Below are 23,787 nucleotides of genomic sequence, written 5' to 3' on the forward strand. Positions count from 1 at the left end.
CTACGTATTACCTATTGAGCATAAATTGCTAAATAAAATTTATAAATTTTTAACTAAAATATTAGTTACATATATTTTTTTTTTTTTATAATAAAATAATTTTATAATTTTTCAATAATGCGATTTATAAAGAATTGCACGTGGCAATAATTTAAGTCTTTTTTTTTTATAATAACAAAAATAATAATATACTTACAAAAAAAAAAAAATTTATTCTACTCGAGAAGAAATAAAAGTGTAACTAAACTATTGACTTTACGAAGAAAACCCCCCAGGAGTTTTTAGTAGGAAAATTTCTCTAAAGTCTTTAACAAAATTACGGCATTAGTGCCACTTAGATAAATCTTAAAACATCCATAACAAATATAATACTTTAGCAGTAATTTAACTACCAACTATTTCTTCCAGAAAATTTCCTAAAAAATAATTTTCCTGGAGTTAAAATATCTTCAGTCAATATATTTTATCTATGAGATCTAAAAAAATTCAAAATTTAATTAAATAAAATAATAATCACGATTTTTGACTCCAATAATAACAATAATAATATGTGCGTTTTTTCGTCTCCTTTTAAAATCACGGAAGAAATGTTTTACAAGAAATTTATCTAAAATTTAATTATTTCTCAGTCATAAAAGTGTACATAAGTGAAAGACAATCATTAATCATTATTATTAATTAATTATCATCTACCATATATATTTATATATAATATATAATAAATTATTTAAATTAATTAAATCAAGGAAGTTTAAAAAAAATTAGTAATGTTATTGGATTAATAAAAACTGTAAACCTCCTTAAAATAATTAGTTAGAGTAATTAGTAAGTTTAAAATAATAACAAATGTTCTACCTATCCATGAGATTCTTAACCGCGTTCTGTATGGCCCTAGGAACGCATCGAGGACACATGATTTCCATTTTACAAACTCGGCTCAACATATTGCCCAACGTTTGAGCAGTACAAGGTAAAGAGAGTGGCTGACTCATCAACAGCTCTGCTTCCATACTGGGAATAACTTCTGACTGGTAAATGGACATGGGAAAATGGTGACCGCACGTGAAGACAATGGTCTCCTCTTCAGCCTCCAGGAACCTGGATACCTTTTCGGGATCCTTAATGTGAATAAAAGGTCTGGGGTCGCTGGATTTCGTGGAGATCGCGCTAATGATCCCCTCCATCATCTGCTCGGGAGTCTTTCCCTCTTTGGCGTACCCCACAGGCCCGTAATTTTTCGCAGTCAGCAGCGAGAGCAATTCAATGTACTCCAACGCGGGCTTGCCAGTGTCTATGTGATGCAGCAGCATCTGACAAACCTGGAGGCAAAAGTTTGTAGAAACATAATTTATTATCATGCACTCGTTCTTGTTGGTGTCCTCTTCATTCAGCTGACTCTGACAAAAAACCAGAAGACCTAGCGAGTAGTAAAGCTTGTTGATGTGCTCCAGCAGTATTTTCTCCAGACACTCCATCGGTAGGTGGTTTTTTATCCAGAAATCAAAGACAGTCATTAAAATTTGTCGCATTATTTTTTGAGCGCCTTCGTCTATTTCATTTATGTAAAATTTAATTACATTTGAAGCGTCATTGACCAAATTATCCAATTTAAAATTTTTTTCCTGGCTCTGGTTTAAATTTTCTTGATTATTATTATTATTAGGAAGATTAATATTTATATTTTTATCCCTTAAAGCTTCATTGTCATCCAGCGCGTCCTCAGTGAGATCCAGAGAGATATCTTCGCTCTTGGTATCTTCACACAAGTCCTCAGATCCGCCCTGACAGTCAAAAGTGTGAAGTTCTTCAACAACACTGATGCTGTCCAGTGATCTGCTGATAGACATCTTCATTTTTTTCTTTTCCTCGCACTCTTCGATAGTTTCAACCAAATTTTTCTCCACCTGCTTGTCAAACAACTCAATATTATCCCTAAATTTTTTATTAACCTCCCTAGAAGTCATTTTACTCTGATAGATTTCATTTCCTTGGAAATCATGACGCATGTAGTACTTTGGATTAACAGTCTTGAGCTGATACGCCAGGGCAATAGAATAATTCTGCTCTAACAAAGCTAGCTTAGACCTGGCCTGATAATTCCCGAGCTCGTCGCACTTGTCCATGATTTTAGCAGCGTCGTAGAGTCCGTTGAACTGTTCAAGAACATAATGAAGAGTCAATTCCCCGTAGGTTTTCTCCACAAGACTCAAAAAACGAACTCTGCCCGCCAGAGGAGTAACGTCGTAGCTCTGGTAAGTGATAATCGGCGTAGGAATATTTGGCACTTGACTAGGGGTATCCTGGACCACGTGAGCACCGTGAGGAAGTCGGACGACTCTCTTTGAGGATTTTATCAAGACAAGTTTCTCCGCGTTGCCGCTGTTGGCTTCCTTGCTGGGAGGTCTTCCTAGTTGAGCAGAGCTGTAGGAGCCCCAGGCCAGGACAGTTCCGCCAGGTTGGATCGCGACGGTAAATTCACAACCGCAGCACACACGTACCGCTTTAATGACCCTCTTACTGCTCTCTTCATAATTCTCCGAGTTTCTCGGCGGAGGAGCGAGGACTGAAACCGGATTGTAGAGCAACGCCGTGGGGATGGGAACGTCTTTGCGAGTCCCGTTCCCAATTTGTCCGTCGAAATTCCTCCCCCAGGTGTAGACAGTCCCGTCCTTGGTCAGTAAAGAAGAGTGATGACACCCTGTAGAAATCTGAACAATTCTCCCATTAACTAAGCTAGTATCAACAACAACCGGCTTCAAGTGGGTCTGTGCTTCCTCCAGAAGTCCCAAATTAATATCCCTGAGGCTTATTGTCTTAGGGACATTCGGACAAAGTAATTTTCTCTCATTGACAGTTTTGATAGCCAGCTTCTCAATAGAAGACAATTTATCACTAGCTTCATCATCAATCGCCTCAAAATCTTCGAGGCTCTCCGCGTATTTTTCAGCAGCTGCTTGGAATTCCATCATCTTGGTCTTCTTCTGGGCCTGGGTCTGCAGTCTTAGAACCTGGGGGCTGGATCCCCAGGTGTAGAGTTTGTTCGTCGCACTGACAGCGAGGTTGTGAAAGTACCCGGAGGCGATATCTACCATCGGCTCGGGCAGAAGATTAATTACAGCAGGCACTGAGGACTTAACATTGCTCCCAGTGCCGAGTTGTCCGAAGATGTTGCACCCGAAGGCGTAGACCTGGCCCTCAGCAGACAGAGCCAGGGTATGCGCGTGTCCAGCAGCGACTCCACGGATAATAGTCCCTAGGAGAGAAGAAACAACTGTTGGAGTGTTTTTCTGCAGAGTATCACCGTGACCCAGCTGCCCGTGGACTCCCCAGCCCCAGGTGAAGACCCGACCGTCCATGGTCAGAGCTACCGAGTGATACTGACCCGCCACTGCGTCGACGATTATTTCCTGGGCCAAGGAGACGATCATCTCGGGACTGGGAGTCTGGAGCAAGCGTCCGAGACCCAGCTGCCCGAGCTGGCTTCCTCCCCAGGCGTAGACACCGTTGTTGGTCACTGCTAGAGTGTGACAACGTCCGCAAGACACGCTCAAGACCTCCATCTCGAGGTTCTTGAAGACAGTGATCGCTTGAGGAAGCCCGTAGCGAGACACAGTCGGCCCGGTACCTAGACAGCCTTGTGCTGAACTTCCCCAGGTGTAAACACACCCGTTTCTTATCAGAGCTACGTGGCCGTACCCGGCTGTTAGTAATCTTCGCTTGAAGTCGATGTGAGGTGTGGGGTCTGTGAAACGCTTTTCTATTCCTGGAAGAGTCGTTCGAGCAACCAACCCCGGGTTGTGCTTCAAAACTGACGTGCGCTTGCTGATCAACGTCAGGAGGATCAAGATAAATGTTTCTAAAATTTCGTCTACAAGAGACCCGGATTCTTCGAGCATGTCCGAGGAGTCCAATGAGTCGCACTGGCTGGATTGGGAGCCGTGGGAGGTAGTGCGACGTCTCGCGCGGTAGCGGACCAGCAGAGGACGAAAGACTGGGTTCGTTGGATCGTAGAGAGTCACCAGGCGCTGGAGAACAAACGCTGGGAACTCTGAGAGGTTTAATAGCACAAATGAGGTGTGACTTTTGGCCAGTGTTGGGGCAGCAAGCATCGCTTGGAGCAAGCTGGGCTCACTTATGCAGATCAAAAGTCCATATTTAGTGCTCAAAGGAGTGTTGGTTATGCTCACAGGGTTGTAAGGCTGGACTGTTTTTATCAAGACCTCGCAGACTTGCGTGTAAAGACCTCTTTGGGTCGCCAGGTGATGCAGAACCTTCCAAAGACAGGTTTGTCCTACGACATCAACCACCCATCGCTCGTCGTACAAGGTGTTTTTCGACAAAAAAGCTAGGAATTTTTTGTACAGCGACTTTGACTCCTGGTGCGATGCTCTGAGGATCAGCTCGCTGAATGCGAAGACAGTGAGGTTCGACAGGTGGATCCTGATAGTCGTGGTCAACTCTGAGACCGCTGGAGGGGTCAAGCAGTGGGTCAAGCAGCCCAGGAGCTTAGCAGTGTGTCCTATAGCCGCTGTTTTCAAGACTCCTTTCAGCAAGCGGCAGCGTGAAAGTTTGTAGAGTGCTGCTGCTTCAGTGAACCGGTTGTTGGTCAGGTGAATGTCGCCAGCAGCTTCGAAGAGCTGGGGGACGTCCAGCCCGAAAACTACGCCAAGACGCGCGGCTTTTTCAAGGTCAGCCTTGCGCTTTTTTAACGCCAGTTCAATGAAGACGTTGAGCAGCGGTTTTCTTAAAACAACTTTATATACACCGTAATTAGTTACTATCATACAAGTATCTATTAGTGGTAATTTTATATTGAGATCATCTATTTTACTGGGCAGACCGGATTTATCTTCTTTGGAATCGCTGCTGCTTCCTCTTGTAAGACTGTCAGTGTCCTCGGATTCAGTGGACCGATAAACGGACTTTATTAATTCTCTAGTGTCCTCAAATTTGAACTTGGAGACTGTTGCTTCTTGGTTGTAGTCAGTTTCATCGCCGATTTTGGTCTTTGAGAGCTTAGAAGACACGACCCAGAGCGACTTACGCAGCGGCTCGATCACGAAGAACAATTGGAGGGTCAGCAGAATATCCGGACAGACATTCGGCATTTTGTACATAAAGTTGGGCACCACTGAAATATCCGGACCGTGGATCGTGATGTGATTGGAGCTCGCGCAGTAAGCCGTGTAGAGGTGCTGGCCCTGCCTAGTGTACTGTGGGGACAAGTAGATGTCCTCCAGCAGAGGCTCCAGGATCAAGGTGTCCCGGTTTCGGGGCTGAAGCTTCGGGGACGCCTCCAACTCGTCAGTGCCGCTGCTACTTCCGCTGTCGCGGCGATTTGCGGTGTTTTTGTTCCGAGACTCTGCTAGCTTTTGTCTGATGATTGCCAGTTTTTCGACGGACAGCTGCTTGAGACCCTGGAGCCGCGACCTTGGAGGTGTCTTCGCCTCTTCGTTGTACCTGCTGTGAAATGAAGAGCTCGTATGTGGGTTGGAGGGAAACACGCAGCTCGCACGCTGCTCGAGAATCATTCGCCATTGCTGGTGAGTCTTCGAGGTCACTAAAAGTGACACGATCTCCAGGTGGTTGTCCTTGCAGATACAGAAGCTTGATATACTCCCATTGACCCGCGTCGAGTCGATCCACTGCCCGGTTTCAAGGTTCACGAAAATTATCTCTCCTTCCTCCGTACCTATGATACCGATGTGACTGTATTGTGTCACTCCTTGCCACCAGGTTAATGCGCTAGGTCTAAAAAAGGGTTAGAAAATTATGGAAAGTTATTTAGTATATTTTTTATAATTTTGAGAATTTTTTTAAAAAATTGATAGAGATTTTCAAAAATTAAAAATTCAATTTTTTTAACATAATTTTTTGGAGCAAATTTGTTTGTTAAGAAAAAAATTAAAAAATAATCAAGTGATTGATAACTTTGATGTCATAAAGTTTTTAAAATTAATTTAGAAAATATTTGATCATTTTAAAAATTTTTTTAACAAATTATGGCAAAAAAAATTGATAGAATTTAAAAAAAAATGAAAAATTAAATTTTTTTTAATAATTTTTGGGTAGAAATTTGTTTAAAAAAAAAAAAATAAAAAATAGTCAAGTGATTGCTAACTTTAATGTCATAAAATGATTAAAATTAATTTAGAAGATTTTTGATAAATTTAAGAATTTTTTAACAAATTATGGAAAAAAAAAATTGACAAATTTTAAAAAATTCAATTTTTTTTAAATAACTTTTTGCTACAAATTTATTAAAAAAATTAAAAAAATGACTACTAACTTAGCTGTCACCAAAAAATTAATAATTGATAAATAAATTATTTAAAATATAATAAAAAAATATTTACTTGGAATAAGATTGATGATCAGCTATTGGCAATTGAGTTGCATCCTCAATGGACCACTTGTGGTCTATCGTATGTTCGTCGTCCAGCAAAGCCAACGCTGGAATAATATACAAAGAGCCATCGACAGTTGCGATGAGTAGCCAGGAGCCTGTTGGGTCGAAGCAAAGAGCCGCTATCGCGCGGTTTGGAGCTCGGTACCATGGTATCCTTTTAATCACTGACTGCTTATTACCTGCCGGCTGATAGTAGAGTCCAATGTCTGTGAGGAGAGTGGTGAAGGCTAGGAGCTGCTTTCGGCCTATCTGACAGTGCGCGCTTTGGGTGATTCCGGATGCTTTAATCAGGCATTTTAGCTCGAACAAGTCATCGTTGATTAAATTTATCGGAGGTTTTGGGTGGTTGTCATTTTCTTCAGCCATTACGACTCTGTTACTTTTTTGACATTTATCAGTGCTAAAAATTTCCAAGAGTTTATATTACCAATAATAATTAAATTTAATAGTAAATTAAATAAATAAATATATAATTTTACTTTTTGTGATGGATGATTTTTTTTGTTGATGATTAATACCCATATTTGATCATATAATTTTTTAACTGCTGAATAAACAAAGGTTGCTTGTCACTGTAAAGTTTTGCGATTAATTGATTTTGCTAGTCGTGATTATTAAAATATTAATATTCGACTAAAGATTTGTTTTATTATTTTTATACTTACGGCAAATGTTTTTTGGACGTTTTTTGAGCACTGGCAGAAAAAAAAATATTATTTAAAATATAAAAAAAATTTTTGGCATGAAGAATTAAAAAATTTTACAAATCACTAAATAAATGTCATCTGAACCTCTAATGTCAAAATTTTCAGGTTAGAAATTTTTATCTTTCAAAACTTACTTGTCATATGATGGTAAGTTAGAAATTTTATTTTAACTCGAAAAAAAAATAATAATAATAATAATTGTAATAATAAAGAAAAGTATTTTATTTTATTTATATTTTTTTATTTATGCAAAAAATATGACACTGAAGTTAACAATAGAAATTTTTTATAACCATAAATTTAGCTGTCACAATTTTTTTATTTTTTTTTTTTAAATTTGTTCCAAAAAAATCCCATTTTTCAATTAGATATATAATTTGAAAATTTATCAAATATAAATATAGACATTGGATAAAATAAAATGAACTGAATTCAGACAAGTCAGTAAAAAGACATTTGAATATTTATATTTTTTAAAATATTGACAGCTATTAATATGCGAATTCTCAAACAATAAACATCTATAAATTAATATAGACTAGCAAATTTAGAAACCCGTAATTTTAGACATCTGTAAATTTTGATTTATATAAATTCATATATTAAAACAAAAATACAATTAAATATATAATTGCTTGCAATTCATGAGTTAATAAAAAATTAAAACAAAACTTCTATAATGCTCGAGAGCCCTCGACCACAACCCTTGGATGTTTACGGAGTCAGTTCTCCAGAAGGTTGCGGATCAGGCAGCGGCGAAATTCTCCGTGCTCCAAAAAATAACCTAGACAATTTTTAAATAGCGAGTGTCGTGTTTACCAGAGTAAGCTACTCATGGTGGTTTACAGAGACGGTTCTCCAGGAGGTCGCGGATCAGGCAGCGGCGAGATTCCCCACGCTCCAAAAAATAACCTAGACAATTTTTAAATTACGAGTGTTGTATTTATCAGAGTTAGCTATACTCATGGAGGTTTACGGAGTCGGTTCTCCAGGAGGTCGCGGATTAGACAACGGCGAGATTCCCTGCGCTTCAAAAAATAACCTAGGCAATTTTTAAATATTGAATGTCGTGTTTATTAAAGTTAACTATACTCATGGAGGTTTCTCGTCCCCCAGGAAGTTGTGGATCAGGCAGCGGATGAATTCTTTGTACTGCAAAAAATAACCTACATATTTTTTAATTAAATATAAAAATTTATTCACAGTTTTGAATCTTCATACACATGTCAATTTCTCAAATGGTTATTTTATTTTTCTGTTTCTGCTTTATTTTATAAAATTCTTTGTTGACAGTCAAAATCAAGCGTCTACGACGTAAGAAAAAATTGTGATCAAATATTTAAAAAAATAATATTAAAAATAAAATTATAACACAATGCAAAATTTTAGGGAACATATACAACGTCAGTCTGAAGAAATAAATACGCTATTTTAAAAATGTCCAAGTTATTTTTTGGATCTCGGGGAATTCTGCTGCTGCTTAATCCGCAACCTCCTAGAAAAACCGACTCCGTAAACCTCCATGAGTAGCTAAATCTGATAAACCCGACACTCGCTATTAAAAAATTGTCTAGATTATTTTTTGAAGCGTGGGGAATTCCGCCGCTGCCTGATCCGTGATCTCCTGGAGAACCGGCTCCGTAAACATCCAAGGGTTGTGGTCTAGTGCTCCCGAGCATCATAAAAGTTTTGTTTTAATTTTTTATTAGCTCGTAAATTGCAAGCAATTAAATGTTTAATTGTATTTTTATTTTAATTAATAAATTTATGTAAATCAAAATTTACAGATGTCTAAAATTACGGGTTTCTAAATTTGCTAGTCTATATTTATAGAAGTCTATTGTTTAAGAATTCGTATATTAATAAATGTAAATATTTTTATAAATATAAATATTCAAATGTTTTTTTACTGACTTCTCTGAATTCAGTTCATTTTATTATATTCAATGTCTATGTTTATGTTTGATAAATTTTTAAATCATTCAATTTTATTGTTGTCTGTTCTTTTCAATATTATAAATTTACTATTATTTATTTTGTAAAGTGTGTAATTATTTTAATTACTAATATTTTTAATTTCTATTTTAATTGTGATTGATATTTTGAGTCATTTATTTTCAGTGCATTATTTTTTCAGTTTTGTTTAAATTGATGCTTATAAAGATTTTCCTTTTATTGATTTCTTTACTTACAGATGTCGAAATTTTGATTTTTCTATTTTGCCATAAAATTTTTAACCGGTATGAATCAATGACGCGCACTGTACTTCACTATCATAAAAATTTATAAAAAAAAAAATAAATAATATTCGATTGGTTTTTTAAGTTTATTTATCTTTGTTAGTACAGTCGAATTTTTTACAATATTTTAGTTAATAAATAAAGTGTAAAACTGAGCAATTTTAATCAAAAAAATTTTAATTGGCACAAATCGGTTTTAATTTAATAAATATTAAAATTATTTGGTTAAATGGCAGTCACTTGGTCCAAATAAGTTTTTTTTTTAAATCCAAAAAGCTTAGTTATAAAAATAAAAACCAATGCCTCTATTACAATACAATACAATAAAAAAAAAAAATAATCGTATTGTAGCGTAAAATATTTATTTTATTTGTACGAAAAATATAATCTCGTTTATTTAAACTTATTTATTAAGTAATAATTTACTTAATCTTATTCACTCGAGCGGGCTTTTAAAAAATTATTACTTATATTTGTTTGACATACATAAATGCATTATCACTATCATAAAATAATTATCATTTTAATTATGATTGTAACTAATAATAGTAATTAAATTTAATTATACGTATCGCTAAAATGCAATATGTACACTGTGATTATAAATTTATAAACATTAAAATTCACAAGATATAAAATTTTAATTTATGTTATTTGTCATTAATCATTTTTAAATATTAATTTACGAAATAAATTTCTAAAGTGAATTTTTAATAAGAAATTTTGTGCGTTTAAATAAAACTTAACACAAACGTAGAAATTAAAAGTAAATCTAAGGTATAAAAATAATAACAATTTACAGTATCTGTGTCAATGTACATAATGAATATAAAACATTAGATGATTAATCGGCCGTCACAAAATGTACAAAATATCGTAGGCCATTTTTCTTTTTATAGTCAAAAGAAGTAACTTCATCGTTCTTAATATTATTTAACAAATAGCATTAAATAAAACATAATGCTAGTAATTTTTTTTTTGTTTAAAATTAATAAACAATTAATTACCACCGTCCAAATTAATAATCCTCTTCATAATAATTACTATTACATCACAGTTTTGTTTTATTTAACATGATCTGGTTTCTTGCTACGCTGAGCTCAATAATTCTCTGTAAAAAATTTAATCATAAATATTTATCCTCTAATATAATAATATAGTCTTAATATTTTGCTTTGTCATAAAAAAGTTTTTAAATTTAAATAAATATTTACGTTGATAATTCTCTGCCAATCAGTCCAGTACCAACGAGTCCAGTTCTTGAACGGCTTCTATTCAATTGCGCTCGTCTCTCTGCTGTAATTTTAAATTAGTTATTATTTATAAATTAATCCCCCAATCTTAGATAAATAATTATAGGTATTTAGTTATGAAAAAAAGAAAAATTAGTGAGAAAGAAATGTTCTATTGAAAATAAAAGTACAATTTGAAAATACAGTGTTTAAAAAAATACAAAATTATTACAGAAAAGCGCAAGCATTTATAGATTTAGCAAAAAAAAAAAAGCTTTTATAAATTATTTACATTAAAAGCAGAAAATTATATACAATTAAAAAAAGTTAAAAAAATTACAGCATTAAATAAAATAAGCTCAATTATTGGGTTTGTTTATTTAATGATTCCGAATAACTATTAATTTGCTTCACGATATCTTTGACCGAGACAATAACTTCAGAGTCACTCGCTCTCAATTTATTGTACTTGATAAGTGATACATCGGAAGAATTATTAGGCTGCCAGAACTTTTTCCACCTTTTGCCGTCTGAATGATTCATCGAAGGCACACATTTGTCGGGTTTAGATTTCTGAGACCCAACAGAATCCTCAGCGCTCAAAAAAACATCATCATCAATTTCAAAGTTGTCATCAGAGCCTCTAGATAAATTAAAATAACTTTTAGATCTGACGCTAGTATTTACACTCAGCCTTCTTGGACTGCCACAAGACTTAGTGACTTTGGGAGTTAAATAATTATCAACATCCGGTATCGATAAATTTAAATCAATAGGACTGGCGAGAGTCAAGTAACTGTTCAAACTTCTTGGTTTGTCTTTGAACTTGTAATTTCTTTTACTGTACCTTCCGACACTGGACCGTGATCTAACGCGGTTGAGTTTGGTCGCTGACAATGAAACGGGACTTTTTTTACCGGGTGTTACTCTACGAGCCTCATTCACCAAAGTCTCTTTGTACAATGAAAAGTATTTATTTCTCGTCTCGGCATTTATCGGTACGTATTTACTCCGATGAATTTCTTCGCTTCTCTTTAACTCAATACGCATTTTCAGTTCATTAATCACCGAGTCATACGGAGTGTGAGTGCCTTGCTCATGTGTACCATTAGATTCAATAACTTGATCATTGATTAAAATCTTGGGAATATGTCTGTTGACATTTGATGAACCTTTACCAACTGGTTCAATCGCTGCTGATACATTAATATTATTTTTATTATTATTATTACTATCTTTCTTTGTTCTTCTGATTTTAAAATGCTTTCGAATATTACTATACCCTAAGTTGGATCTTTTAGGCGTAATTCCAAAAACAGGCGATAGTAAATCTGGTCTCACACCTGGAGATTTAGCTGACTTATTTTTACTCCGTAATTTTTTGAATTTACTGATCCGCTGGAAAAACTTGTCGGGTTTTGGAGTCCGCATAGCCTTTAAAAGTAAATTATTCCTCTTCTGCTCGTTATCATTTGGCGTCGTGAAGCAATTAGTTAATACCGGAGCCTCCATTGGCGACGAATTAATGTTAATATTTATATTATGATTATGATTACTGACAAAAGCGTTAGGATTAGTGACAGAAGGGGGAAAAGTGTTATTTATCAACTCAGAGGAAAATTCTCTAGAATTGCTACGACTCCACCATAAAATTTTTTTTCTAAGAGACTTAGACTTACCACCAGCGACTCGTGTTTGTCGTTTGCGTCGCTGATCGGGTCGACTGAACGCCGATCCAGTTTGCAGTGCCTCCATCAAACTATCCATTACTCCCTCCTGGGTTTCGTGGGCGTTCATATCAACTAGAGCACGTTTTCGAGCAGCACGAGCTGCCCGTTCGACCTCGGCTTTCTCTCGAGCCTCACGAGCGCGCCTCTGCTTCTCCTCGCCCTCGCGCATCTTCACGATTTCCTTTTGTGCTTGCTGAAATTAATTAATTGGTAAATTAATTAAAAAACACTTTAGCTAATTAATTTTAACTTTAATTTTAATCAAATAAATAGTAAATACCCCAAAGTCGTCCTTGAATTTTTTTATGTCTCCGAAGAACTCCTCGATGGTGTACTTCTGTTTGTCGAACGCGAAGAATTCGGAAATATCCGTATAAAGAGTGTCCATATTTTTGAACATATTCTGCATTACTTCGTAAGATTCACGGGCTTTTTTGGCAAACGGTGACATTATTTCCGCGAATCTGTCAATGTCACTCTGAGGAATCTTCGAGTTGGTGAGATCTTGCTCCAAGTTTCTGATATTCGCATCCATTTGTCTCAAAGTACGCTGTATGTTCTCCAAGGATACACGACTGGCTCTATCAACGTGGGGCAATTCTTCAGCGAAGCTTAGACACTCAGGGAACTTTCTCTCAATTGTGTCTACCAGATAATGCATCAGTGTTTCTTTGTTTTCGATGTCTTTCGTGCTGGTTAACTGAAAAAATTACCATACATTTAGAATATCTAATTGGTTAGTAATAAAATTTTTATTTCAAGAGAAAGGAAATATTTATTTTATTGAAAATAATTTTTTAATCTATATTATTAAGAGAATAAGAAAAATTTTATCTCCAGGATAGTTATATGATAAAATCGGTTTTTTTAATGAAATTTAGTGTCATTGTAAAGGTCTTGACTTTAATTTGTACCTTTTCAAGGTTTCATATCATTCTCATCGATAATAAATTTATTATGATAAGTATTTAAGTTGCATTTGAAAATGCTCTATGTTTAATAATACCATTAGGTGATAAGATACAATAATACTTTTAATATTTCTTAATTATTGATATTTTTAAAGATATAAGCTTATTGCGATGTTACACTCATCGAGACTTTTTGTTTGAGTACCCACATGAAATTTTTCATATATTTTATATATGTGATATTTGTGAAATATATAAAATATATAAATTATACATATGTATATATGAAAAATATATCAAAATGCATGTGGGCACTCAAATGGAAGCTCTTGATGAGTGTAACGTCGGAATGAGCTTATATCTTCAAAAACGTCAATAGTTAAGAAAGTACAGTGCAATTTAACAAAAGTCATTATTTAATAAAGTAAAATTTTAATTTTTTTTTAGTTCATAAGTCACGGCAGTCACATAGTGACTGCAAGATTGCTAATGAATAAATAAATAAACTAGATTTAAAATAAAATAATTATTATATTTACCTTGGTAAGAAAACTAATTTCAAATCCAAACGCACCACCATTTTTAGATCCAGAGTTCATGTAATTACCAAGCAAAAGAATAAGCTCGAGAATTCTCGCAAACTTTTTACTATTCTTAACTTCCTCGCAAGCGGCAGTTCCAGCAACAACGTCAGGCTTGACATCAGCCACCAGCTCTTCGTACCGCAACATAAAACTCAAAGATCTCAATCTCGGAAGCAATCTCTTTATCGTAGAAATTGTAACGCAAAATTGTTCAGCTTCTGTAAGGTCATCGTACTGGTCTTTATACTGTTGCAGCTTGGTCAGCTGATCTGGAGGTGGCAGGTACTGAATCAGTCCCTGGAGTACGTTGTCATTGATAACCGGGCCCTCACATTTAAGCAAGCAACTCTTAACTTCCTCGTAGGACATGTGTTTGAGCGTACCACTAAGCAAAATACAAATATTTTGGGCAGACTTTCCATCAAGTACCTTAAAGTCTTTTATTTTCTTAGCTGGAGCGGATTTATCTACCACATCATCTATCTTCTTGCTCGCCGGCTTGGAGGAGAACTTCTGCGCCAATCCATTCAAAATTTCCGGACTCGCGAGTTTGTCTTCCTGAACTTTGACCCAGAAGGACTTCTCGGTCATTTTTTGAGGCAAAATAGCTTTCCAGTTGGCTCGCTTCAGAGGACCATCGACTTCCCACTTCTTCTTGGGCTTGAGACCGTGCGGAAGAACTTCAACGGCGTTCATCATCGGCGGCCTAGGACCTCCCATCATCGGAGGAGGTGGAGGACCCATTCCCGGCATCGGAGGAGGTGGCGGACCTCCCATACCAGGCATAGGCGGTGGAGGTGGGCCTCCCATTCCAGGCATAGGAGGCGGAGGTGGGCCTCCCATGCCCGGCATAGGCGGAGGAGGTGGACCTCCCATTCCGGGCATCGGTGGCGGAGGTGGTCCTCCCATACCAGGGATAGGCGGTGGAGGAGGTATTGCCAATTTAGTCGGCTTAGCTCCTCCAGCTTCCAACTCTTTGATTTTATTCTCCGCGTGAGCAAGCTTCGCTTCGGCTTCTTGTTTACTAGAAATCGCTTCTTCGAGTTTCTGCGACATCTCTACTAATTTTCGCTCTTCTTCAGCTCGGGATTTTTCCACCAGAGTATCTATAAGCGGTTGGACGTCTATCTGGAATCGCTTGGTCGCGCTGAAGTCAGGATCACACCCTGAGCGATGCAAAACAATCTGAGACACACACTCTTCTATAAGCTTGTAATAAGCAGGTCTGACTTGGACGTCATCGCGGATAAACAACAGGTGCTGAAGAATTGAAAGGAAGTACGGCTCCGCGACTGTTTCCATCACCATGTTCTTAATAACTTCAAAACAATCATTAACGTCGTCCATTTCTAGTCTGACGTTATCGAACCTCTGGACAAACTCTTCGTAGTCTTCCTCTTTGTAATCGTTGAAAATCTTTAAATGTCTCGACAAGTCTTCCGAGTCATCGCGCTCTAAAGATTCCAAAATATCTGCGAACCCTACGCGCATTATTTCATTCCTCAGGTGTAATCGGAAATCGAGCTCTTCAGCGGAAGAAATAATGGAATTTATAAGTTGAAGACATACGACTCTTAAATTTTCATTTTGCTTGTTCATGAGCCCTTGGACTATTGGTAAAAATCTATCACGACCTTTAAACTCTCCGTTCATAGTTATCGCATCTAAAACCTTTTTATGGCTGTCGCTGGAAATCAAACAAACAGCTCCCAATAATTTTACTGCCTCGTACATCACCGAGGGCTTGCTGGGCTCCAGTGAACGCGCTACTATTGTTAGGGCTTCTTGGTGAGCAAGCATCTCTTTTATTCCTACTGTGTTGTTCATTATTGCTTTGAGACATCTTATACACTCGTACTGGATTCTTTCGTACCGATTATCACTGTGGAAAGATAAAAATTAATTAGTGATTTATTTTTTTTAATTATTTTATATAAACGTGCAAGGCGATGGCTAAAATAAAAATTTTTAGATTCTAAAGCAATGCTAAAAAAAAATTTTTTTATATTTTGTAATTAATCTAATTTAATAGTCTTTTATTTACCTATCAAAATGTATAGAGGCACTGCAGAATATAGAGTGAATAAAAAATATTATTAGATTGACTTTTGACACGATCTTTTGTATAATATATTGTATGAATTATTGTAACTATAGTACGGTATTGAATTGCTGAAGAACTTTAATTATAAATAATGTACGTACTTCCGATAACACTCGTTAAGTGTTGCGAGAACTTGTTTAAGTCCCTTGGTGCCAAATTCCTGGACCCAGCTCAACGGATTGTTTGTCAACGCTATTCTCAGTGACTCGATGCAGCTGTAAATTTTATTTACACTGAGATCTGGTTGCGCGAGATATTGGATGTAATCAGCTGGTTTGTCAAATTTTGATCTGTTTTCCTGGATACTGCCTTTCATATGCAGCACCAGCATTTCTTTCTTCTTGGCCTCTGGTTGCTGTCTAAGTGGCTCCTTTTTTTCTTCTGTCAGATTCATGTTCGCCTGCAAGGTTTAATTATTTTTTAAGTAGTTATTTTTTACTAAAGATAATTAATTAATTTATTATTTTTTTTTTATTGCTTACCAACATCTTTTCAAAACGATCATTAACAGTTTCTTCATCCATCTTCTCAATAATTGATCTTTGCTGTTCAATTTCATCAAAGTCATCTCCAGAATGTGGACGGGGCATTGTATTAAATCCTGTACCGCTTCTTACGCCTCCTCCGCGGCCAGATTTTTTTGGTCTTCCGAACCATGTGTCCAGCTAATTTGAAATTAAACAAAAAAATTTTATTAATTATAATTTAAAAAAATTTTTTTTGCAATAAAATGTCAGTAAAATATTTTATAAAATAATTTTAATAATACTAAAATTATTTATTACTTTAAACTTCACCAAGATTTTCTAAAGTTCCAATCTATAAATTTTAAAAAAAAATTACTCCATAAAAATCAATAGTTTTTTTTTTTTTGTTAAAAAATTACAGCTATAAAATAAATTTAACACTATAATTTTTTATAAAAACATCTTTGATTGCTTTTTAAATAAAAATTGTAACGGAAGTTAAAAGTAACAAAAAATTGACATTAAAATAAAAACAAACTGAGAAGTTAATTTTCTAGTAAACTTTTTACACAACCAGGTGATTGATTACTAGAAGTAAAACATAAAAAAATCTCTTAAAACAACTCTCAGACCTTATCAATAATAAAAGAAAAAAATAAAAGTCTTTGACAATTGATTGTGTAATCGCAAAAATTTTTCTACCGACTGGTAAAGATCATCCAAAGACCTCTATACATTGAGCAACATAAATTCTCTGAATACTTTGAATACAATATTCGCCACTTTCACGCTTTATTATTTAATTACTTACAAAAAAAAAAATATAAAAAAGAAAACAATGTTTATTATATAAAATAAAAATCATCGAAGGCTGAAACAATTCACAACTTACCGAAAAAATATTACAAACATTACAGCGCATTGTAAATAAAAACAATAAAATAAACTGTGGAATTTATTTAAATTATAACGATGTTATCATGGAAAGTGACATTGGTACTTATAAAAAAAAATAAATACTGATAAATTCCTTTCTAGAATAAGTTAATTGATTTAATAATAATTAATAAATAAATAAATAATTCAGATGGCATTTTGAAAGCAACACTTTGCTTATTCGGTAGACAATACGACAAGGCGTGATGTGTGACATTAAATAGTCTTTAGTCTATTATCTTTACTGTCGGAATGTACGTGTAATACTCTGATTAAATAACTGGCGACTAAAAGTTCCATAAAAAAGTATAAGAAATATTTAGTGATAACTGGCGCCGTTAAAAGTAAATTGAGTATTATATATTTTTCTTTTGATTAGTTTTTCTTATCTAATTTTTCTGTAGCTCCTATTTAACATTAAAAAAATGACACATTTTTATTTTTTAAAAAAAATGACATTGAGAAAAATTCCAACTGATTCACACGACCTTGTGCCACAACTCCTCACGGTTTTAAAAATATAAATATTTAAATAAATAAAAACGAACAGTGACGTTATTAAAAAATAATTAAAATAAATTTACGTCGTTATTTAATTTAACGAATCGACAGATGTATCATGTTATTTTAACATTCAAATTCAAATAAAATGTGTTTATAGTAGCTCACCCATTCAGTAATCATGTTGGACAAATACACGAATTACAAAATTTAAAATACACAGTTAAAAAATTAAAGGCATTTTTTAAAATAATTTTCTAAATTTTCGTCACTATTATTATTAGGCTGGAATATTTTTATAAGACAACTGGAACTGTAATAATAATTAATATCCATCATTATAATAATTAATATTAATACGCCTGGTTATTTTTAACAATGACACTCGCACTCATGATCCATTTCCGTATTAAAATTAAAAACGCAACAAAAACAATACATAAATAAATAATTCACTCTAATTTTTAATAAAAAAAAACCACACACTAAAAAAATAAATAGCGTACTGCGTAAATGCTCTTCATGTAGACAAAATTACCATATAATTTAATTGATTGGGAATGAGTATAAAGAACGAGAACGTTTTAGTTGTGAATCTGAGGTCAGTTCCGCATAGAAGTGAAGTTTAAGAAAGACTGGTTCATGCTCTCGGCTGAGAAAACTCGTTGGTAAGCGTTTAATTCTCTTTCACTCCCTCCCTCTCTTATGTCTTATTTCTTTTTTTAATATACAGCGAGGTAGAGAGACGTAGGAGTTTCGGTCATCGGCAACAAGTCGCTGTCAAGACGGTATTTAATTTAATAAATGGCTGTCATGTCTGTGGTCTTGGTGAAAATCGTGTAAGAGATACTTCGACAGTCAACGACCGGCAATCAGCCACCAATCCACTGTTTCGATCTGTCAATAATCGGGTAATCAGCGGCTAAAAGGATATTAAATTATAATATAACATATCTTTATACTCAAACAACTCAGACTTAATAATATCGATGACGTTTAGTCATCAGACATGACGATTAACGGTTCATTTTTTTGTTTTTTTTTTTTTTTTTTTTTTTCAACAATTTTTTCTCTTGTAAATTTATCTCTCAGAAAATTTTATTTTTATTTTTCATTGAATCTTACTCCTCTCTTAATTTAAGTTCAAAGAGAGTGAGATAAAAAGGAAGAACGGCAATAAGCAAGACACCGTTTTACTCGGCACGCTGCTGCTTATCAGGAACGAGTTCAGCCGGCCTTAAAACTCCTGTGAATACCTGATGCCGTGGAATTTATGCCTGATAGCCTTATTACGGGTTTACTTTTCCAGCAACGTTAATAAATCTTCAATTTTAGGTAAAAATAAGAGTTCCAATTGTTTAGACAGCATAGGCTTGCTTTCTTGGCTGAATTTTAGTTACGTGTGGCGAAAGTTTGTATTCACAGCTAAGCCAGTTCATGACCCACCAGCGCCTGAGAATTTAAAAGTAAATAGTTAATTTAAATTAAACATATTAATAATTACTGCTCGAAGAAAATACCGGTATTTAACTCACATTGTTTATGTTCAGGTTGGTGCTAATGGTCCAGACACCTTGCAATGAAGACCCGAGATAAAGGTCGATGAGGTAATCACGAGACGTGTAGACTGGCGTCATCGTACTATACAAGAGGCACGCCTCTGTTGAAATTCTATTTTTTGCTGGCTCGAGATAATTGAGAGTACTTTTCACACCACTCCCTTCACATCCACTCTTCTAGTGATATTACTTTTAATATTAACTTACTTATGTTTTTTTTTTCTTCATTACCTGCTTCTTTAATTCTCAGTGAAGTAATATTACCAATAATAGTAATAATATTGTGGATATACAGGAGGTTTTATATAAATTGCAAGTCACACTTGCCTCCCGGTATCAATTTACACTGATCACTACAACTGAAACTTATATTATATATTTATTACTCTAGGTAATGATACTTTAGAGTTGTCAACCAGTTAGATAATATCAAGCATCAATTTAATATAATATTATTTAATCTATATTATTAAGAGAATTAGCAAAATTTTGTGGCCAGTGTATTTATATGATTAAATGGGTTCTTATGGTAAAAATTTGGTATCGTTAGAAAAGTCTTGATTTTAATTTGTGCCTTTTCATGGTTTCATATCATTCTCACCATTGGTCAATTTATGATGATAAGTATTTAGGGTGCATTCGAAAATGCTCTATCTCTAGATAAATAATTAAGAAATAACCTTGTATCTCGTGAACTATTAACATTTTTAAAGATATAAGCTCGTCCCGATATAACACTTATCAAGACCTTTCATTTAAGTACCCACATCAATTTTTCATATATTTATATATATTATATATGTATATATGAAAAATATATCAAAATGCATGTGGGTACTCAAATGAAAGCTCTTGATGAGTGTAACATCGGGATGAGCTTATATCTTTAAAAATATCAATAATTAAGAAATGACCTTGCATCTTGTGAATTATTGACATTTTCAAAGATATAAGCTCACTCCGACATTACACTCATAAAGACCTTTCATTTGAGTACCCACATCGTTTTTTCATATATTTATATATATATTATATATGTATATATAAAAAATATATCAAAAATGCATGTGAGTATTCACATGAAAGCTCTTGATGAGTGTAACATCGAGATGAGTTTATATTTTTAAAAACGTCAATATTTAAGAAAGTACAGTGCAATTTAACAAAAGTCATTATTTAATAAAGCAAAATTTTATTTATTTATATTTCACAAGTTACGGCAGTCACATAGTGACTGCTAGGTTGCTAGTATAATATTATTTAATAATAATTATCTCAATTAATCTTATCAAAATTTTAAAACCAATAATTATCAATCTTCTAATTTATAAATTATTCCATAAAATTTTAAAGATATTTCTTAATCTTTAAGATAGTTTTTAAATAAATTATTGCAACATTTAAAATTATAAACTATTTAAAAAAAAAAAAAATAAATAGTTGCAAAAATTAGCAAGTAAAATTGATTGTTTATCTTGTAAGTATTTAATTTAGTTAATTAAATCATTAAATTAGCGTAATATTTTTTATTATCAACTGCAGATGTCATGTCCAGATAAGATAAATAAAGCTTGACAATATTTAAACTCCGCTAAAATAATTAGACAAATGGATTATTAATTATAATTGAAATAATGGTCAACGTCAGTGACCTTGAGTAATAAAAAAAAAAGGTACAAAATGTAGTACGGCCGGTTTTGGAAGCTCTGACATGTGACAAACATGGACTTGGATGAACATGACGTCAATTCTATAGTAAGAATCACTGAAATCAGCTCTTTTTGTAGAATCCAGACAATCAAGACCTTGTTTCGCATCAACTTGATAGATAGCTAAATAAGCAAACTGCATTAATAAAATAAATGTAATAACAAAACTTACTTTTTCTGCTGTCTTGTACCAGCTCTTGCGTCTCTGGATGGACATATCCAATCACTAAAATTCAGGGATTTTTGCCAAAATAAAATCGGCCACTCACAAATGACTATCAAGTAACAGCGATGCGTACACTATAAACGTCATTAATAATAAACAAATGTTGACTGTAGAAATTGTATCCGTACTTGAGTAGCTTAATATGCACACACGTTTTACACTAGTTACATACATAACAATATGTCGTATTGTGAACATTTATCCGTACAAATATATATATATATATGAGTGATTATACGTGTAACGACGAGTGTAGCATGACGAAATGCCTGTAGTTATTAAACAGGTGGTGCTGGTCACCTGTGGTTTATACTTATTTCCTATCAACAATTTTACTTCCTAATAACATCACTCCTGTCATTATTTATCAGAAATTATATTTATTTGATAACAATATCGTTAGAAAAAAAAAGTTTTATCTTTTTAATCTGGTCTAAATTTTTTTTTAAATTAAAATTAGATTGGAATTTTCTAGATAATTCGAAACTGTGGTAGTTAAAAAAATTATACCACAAGCGATAAGAAAATGTCTCATTGGAATTTCCAACTTAGACCTTGATTTGTGATTGTATTTTTTCTAAAACCAGGAGATCCGATTTTGGTTAATAATTTAGTGAATTGGGACGGATTAAAGAAGGAAAAGGAAAATAAAAAGCAAGCTGATGTTGAGGAAGAAGGTCACGGATACTTGGAGAAGGTAAAGACCGGAGTTCCATGCTTAAGGTATTCCAGTGTATCAAGAAATTGCCTAAAGCGTTAAGCTATTACCGTTACATCTATCTCGGCTATTGGTATCCTATAAAACAATACTGTTATCAAATTAATTACATTATTATTGTTGATAATGTTATTAATATTATTTATTATATTACTCTGTTTATACTTTTGAGGCGTATCTCGTTGCGTATCTTATCAGTAGGAATAATTAATCCAATTTTAGGAGGACAGAGGTCTGAGAGTTGAATAATTAATATTTTTTAATATATAAATAATAAACTTACAAAACCAGAAGCAGCTTTGTCTCTTCTGTTTGCCATCTCCGGATACAGTTATGTTATCATTTAGTAATCATTGCTTTTCCTGTAAATAATTATAATTTCATTAATAATAAGTTGGTTTAGTAATTTTATTTAATTTTTATTTTTTATGATAAAAATAAAAATGATTTAATGAAATTATTAATTATAAAATGATAAATAAAACTATTTATTAATTATTATGACGCTATAATTGAACTTAATAACTTACCGATAAATTAACAATTTCCGTAGTGCTGGCATTAAAATTTTATGACGATTGCATTTTAAATCACCAACTTAATTAATTTATCAACAAATAATTACGCACAAATAATAATCCTCAATACAACAAAAAAATAAATAAAATATATAGTAGTAAACTGGTTTTTAAGAATTAGTATTTCGATGCTGAAATTTTTACTAATTACTCTGAGGACTTATATTTGTCCGGATGATTTTTTTTCAAGCACTGACTTTACAAATTTATGATTTATTACACTGACTGGTTTTTGTAAAAATAGTTTTAAATAAATGCATGAATAAAAACGAACACTTCATTGACTAACGCTAACGATCGTTTAGAAAATTACTTTCAAAAGAATGCTGTACATTTTGTAGATGACTAATAATTTTTAGGTTAAGTTTCGCGCCATCTATTTTTGTTTATATTTATTTAAATATTATTATCGACTATCGATAGTTGCTCCCGTAAGTCCCGTTATTGGCTTCAAGATGGCGCTTGAACCGGTCTGGAGCGCTTTCACTCGAGCAACAGGTAAATAAAATTTACTTTTTAATTATTATTATTATATTATTAAACTATGACAATCAAAATATCAAATAAAAATATGACAGTGAAGTTGAATGACATTAGAAATTTTTTTTCATATAAACTGCATTGAAAATGTGAGTTTCAATGCCTGTTGAACCAACCGAAACTAGACAATTTCAGACCAATTTCAGACTCAAAATTAAATTTTGAGAAACTCTCACCGTGTTTCCTATCGGTTTATGAATATGAAATTTTCAAATTTAGTTTATTTTTGGATTCTAAAAAGATGATTTCAGTTAGTTTTTTTAATTTTGGCTTAGGGCATTCTGGGACGTATGTCTGCGAGTAAAATGATTATTATTAAAAAATTAGGAAAACGGTTGACCCTGAAGGCCATCCCTGCAACTTCCCGCTAATTCCATACTTAGGCGCTTGAAATTGCACCAATGACGTTTTTGAGCTCTTCGAGCTCAAAAATCTGATGGAGATTTGATAAGACACTATTTTTTGAATTTTTAAACCACAATAACTTTTGAATGAATAAACCGATTGTCACGCGCTGGCAGCATTCGACGCAGAACTAGGAATTTCGGAGTTATTCCGAAAAAACACTTTTTTCGGTTTTCGTTCACGATATCTCTCGAACGAATCAACCGATTTTGACCCGACTAGTGGCGATCG

General features: G+C 33.8%; 2 protein-coding genes and 1 long non-coding RNA gene across 10 annotated transcripts; 1 reads left to right on the top strand and 2 right to left on the bottom strand.

The window, feature by feature from the left end:
• Positions 1–751: 751 nt before the first annotated feature.
• On the bottom strand, positions 752–7,226 carry LOC123267719. The gene is made up of 4 exons (XM_044732527.1): positions 7,075–7,226; positions 6,889–6,981; positions 6,357–6,809; positions 752–5,751 (listed from the first exon to the last, which is right to left on the bottom strand). Exons 3-4 carry the CDS (start codon positions 6,773–6,775, stop codon positions 852–854), a joined length of 5,319 nt encoding a protein of 1,772 aa, XP_044588462.1. The 5' UTR covers positions 6,776–6,809; positions 6,889–6,981; positions 7,075–7,226; the 3' UTR covers positions 752–851.
• Positions 7,227–10,083: 2,857 nt separating this feature from the next.
• Positions 10,084–22,952, bottom strand: LOC123266615 (protein diaphanous). Of its 8 annotated transcripts, XM_044730926.1 has the most exons (10): positions 22,564–22,952; positions 22,317–22,395; positions 16,400–16,582; positions 16,019–16,317; positions 15,858–15,878; positions 13,769–15,695; positions 12,599–13,018; positions 12,268–12,511; positions 10,571–10,652; positions 10,085–10,467 (listed from the first exon to the last, which is right to left on the bottom strand). In XM_044730926.1, the coding sequence occupies exons 2-10, from the start codon at positions 22,350–22,352 to the stop codon at positions 10,446–10,448; spliced, it is 3,234 nt and encodes a 1,077-aa protein (XP_044586861.1). In that variant the 5' UTR covers positions 22,353–22,395; positions 22,564–22,952; the 3' UTR covers positions 10,085–10,445. The 8 variants fall into 8 exon arrangements, with proteins under 8 accessions (XP_044586859.1, XP_044586864.1, XP_044586867.1 ...); XM_044730924.1 differs by lacking the exons at positions 22,317–22,395; positions 22,564–22,952 and adding an exon at positions 21,262–21,511 and having other exon boundaries at positions 10,084–10,467; XM_044730929.1 differs by lacking the exons at positions 22,317–22,395; positions 22,564–22,952 and adding an exon at positions 18,328–18,465 and having other exon boundaries at positions 10,084–10,467.
• Positions 18,399–19,873, top strand: LOC123266616. The gene is made up of 3 exons (XR_006509820.1): positions 18,399–18,489; positions 18,555–19,287; positions 19,372–19,873. It is a non-coding gene; the product is annotated as an uncharacterized LOC123266616 (long non-coding RNA).
• Positions 22,953–23,787: the final 835 nt, after the last annotated feature.

This window comes from Cotesia glomerata, linkage group LG6 (assembly GCF_020080835.1).
Source record: "Cotesia glomerata isolate CgM1 linkage group LG6, MPM_Cglom_v2.3, whole genome shotgun sequence".
Taxonomy (NCBI): domain Eukaryota; kingdom Metazoa; phylum Arthropoda; class Insecta; order Hymenoptera; family Braconidae; genus Cotesia; species Cotesia glomerata.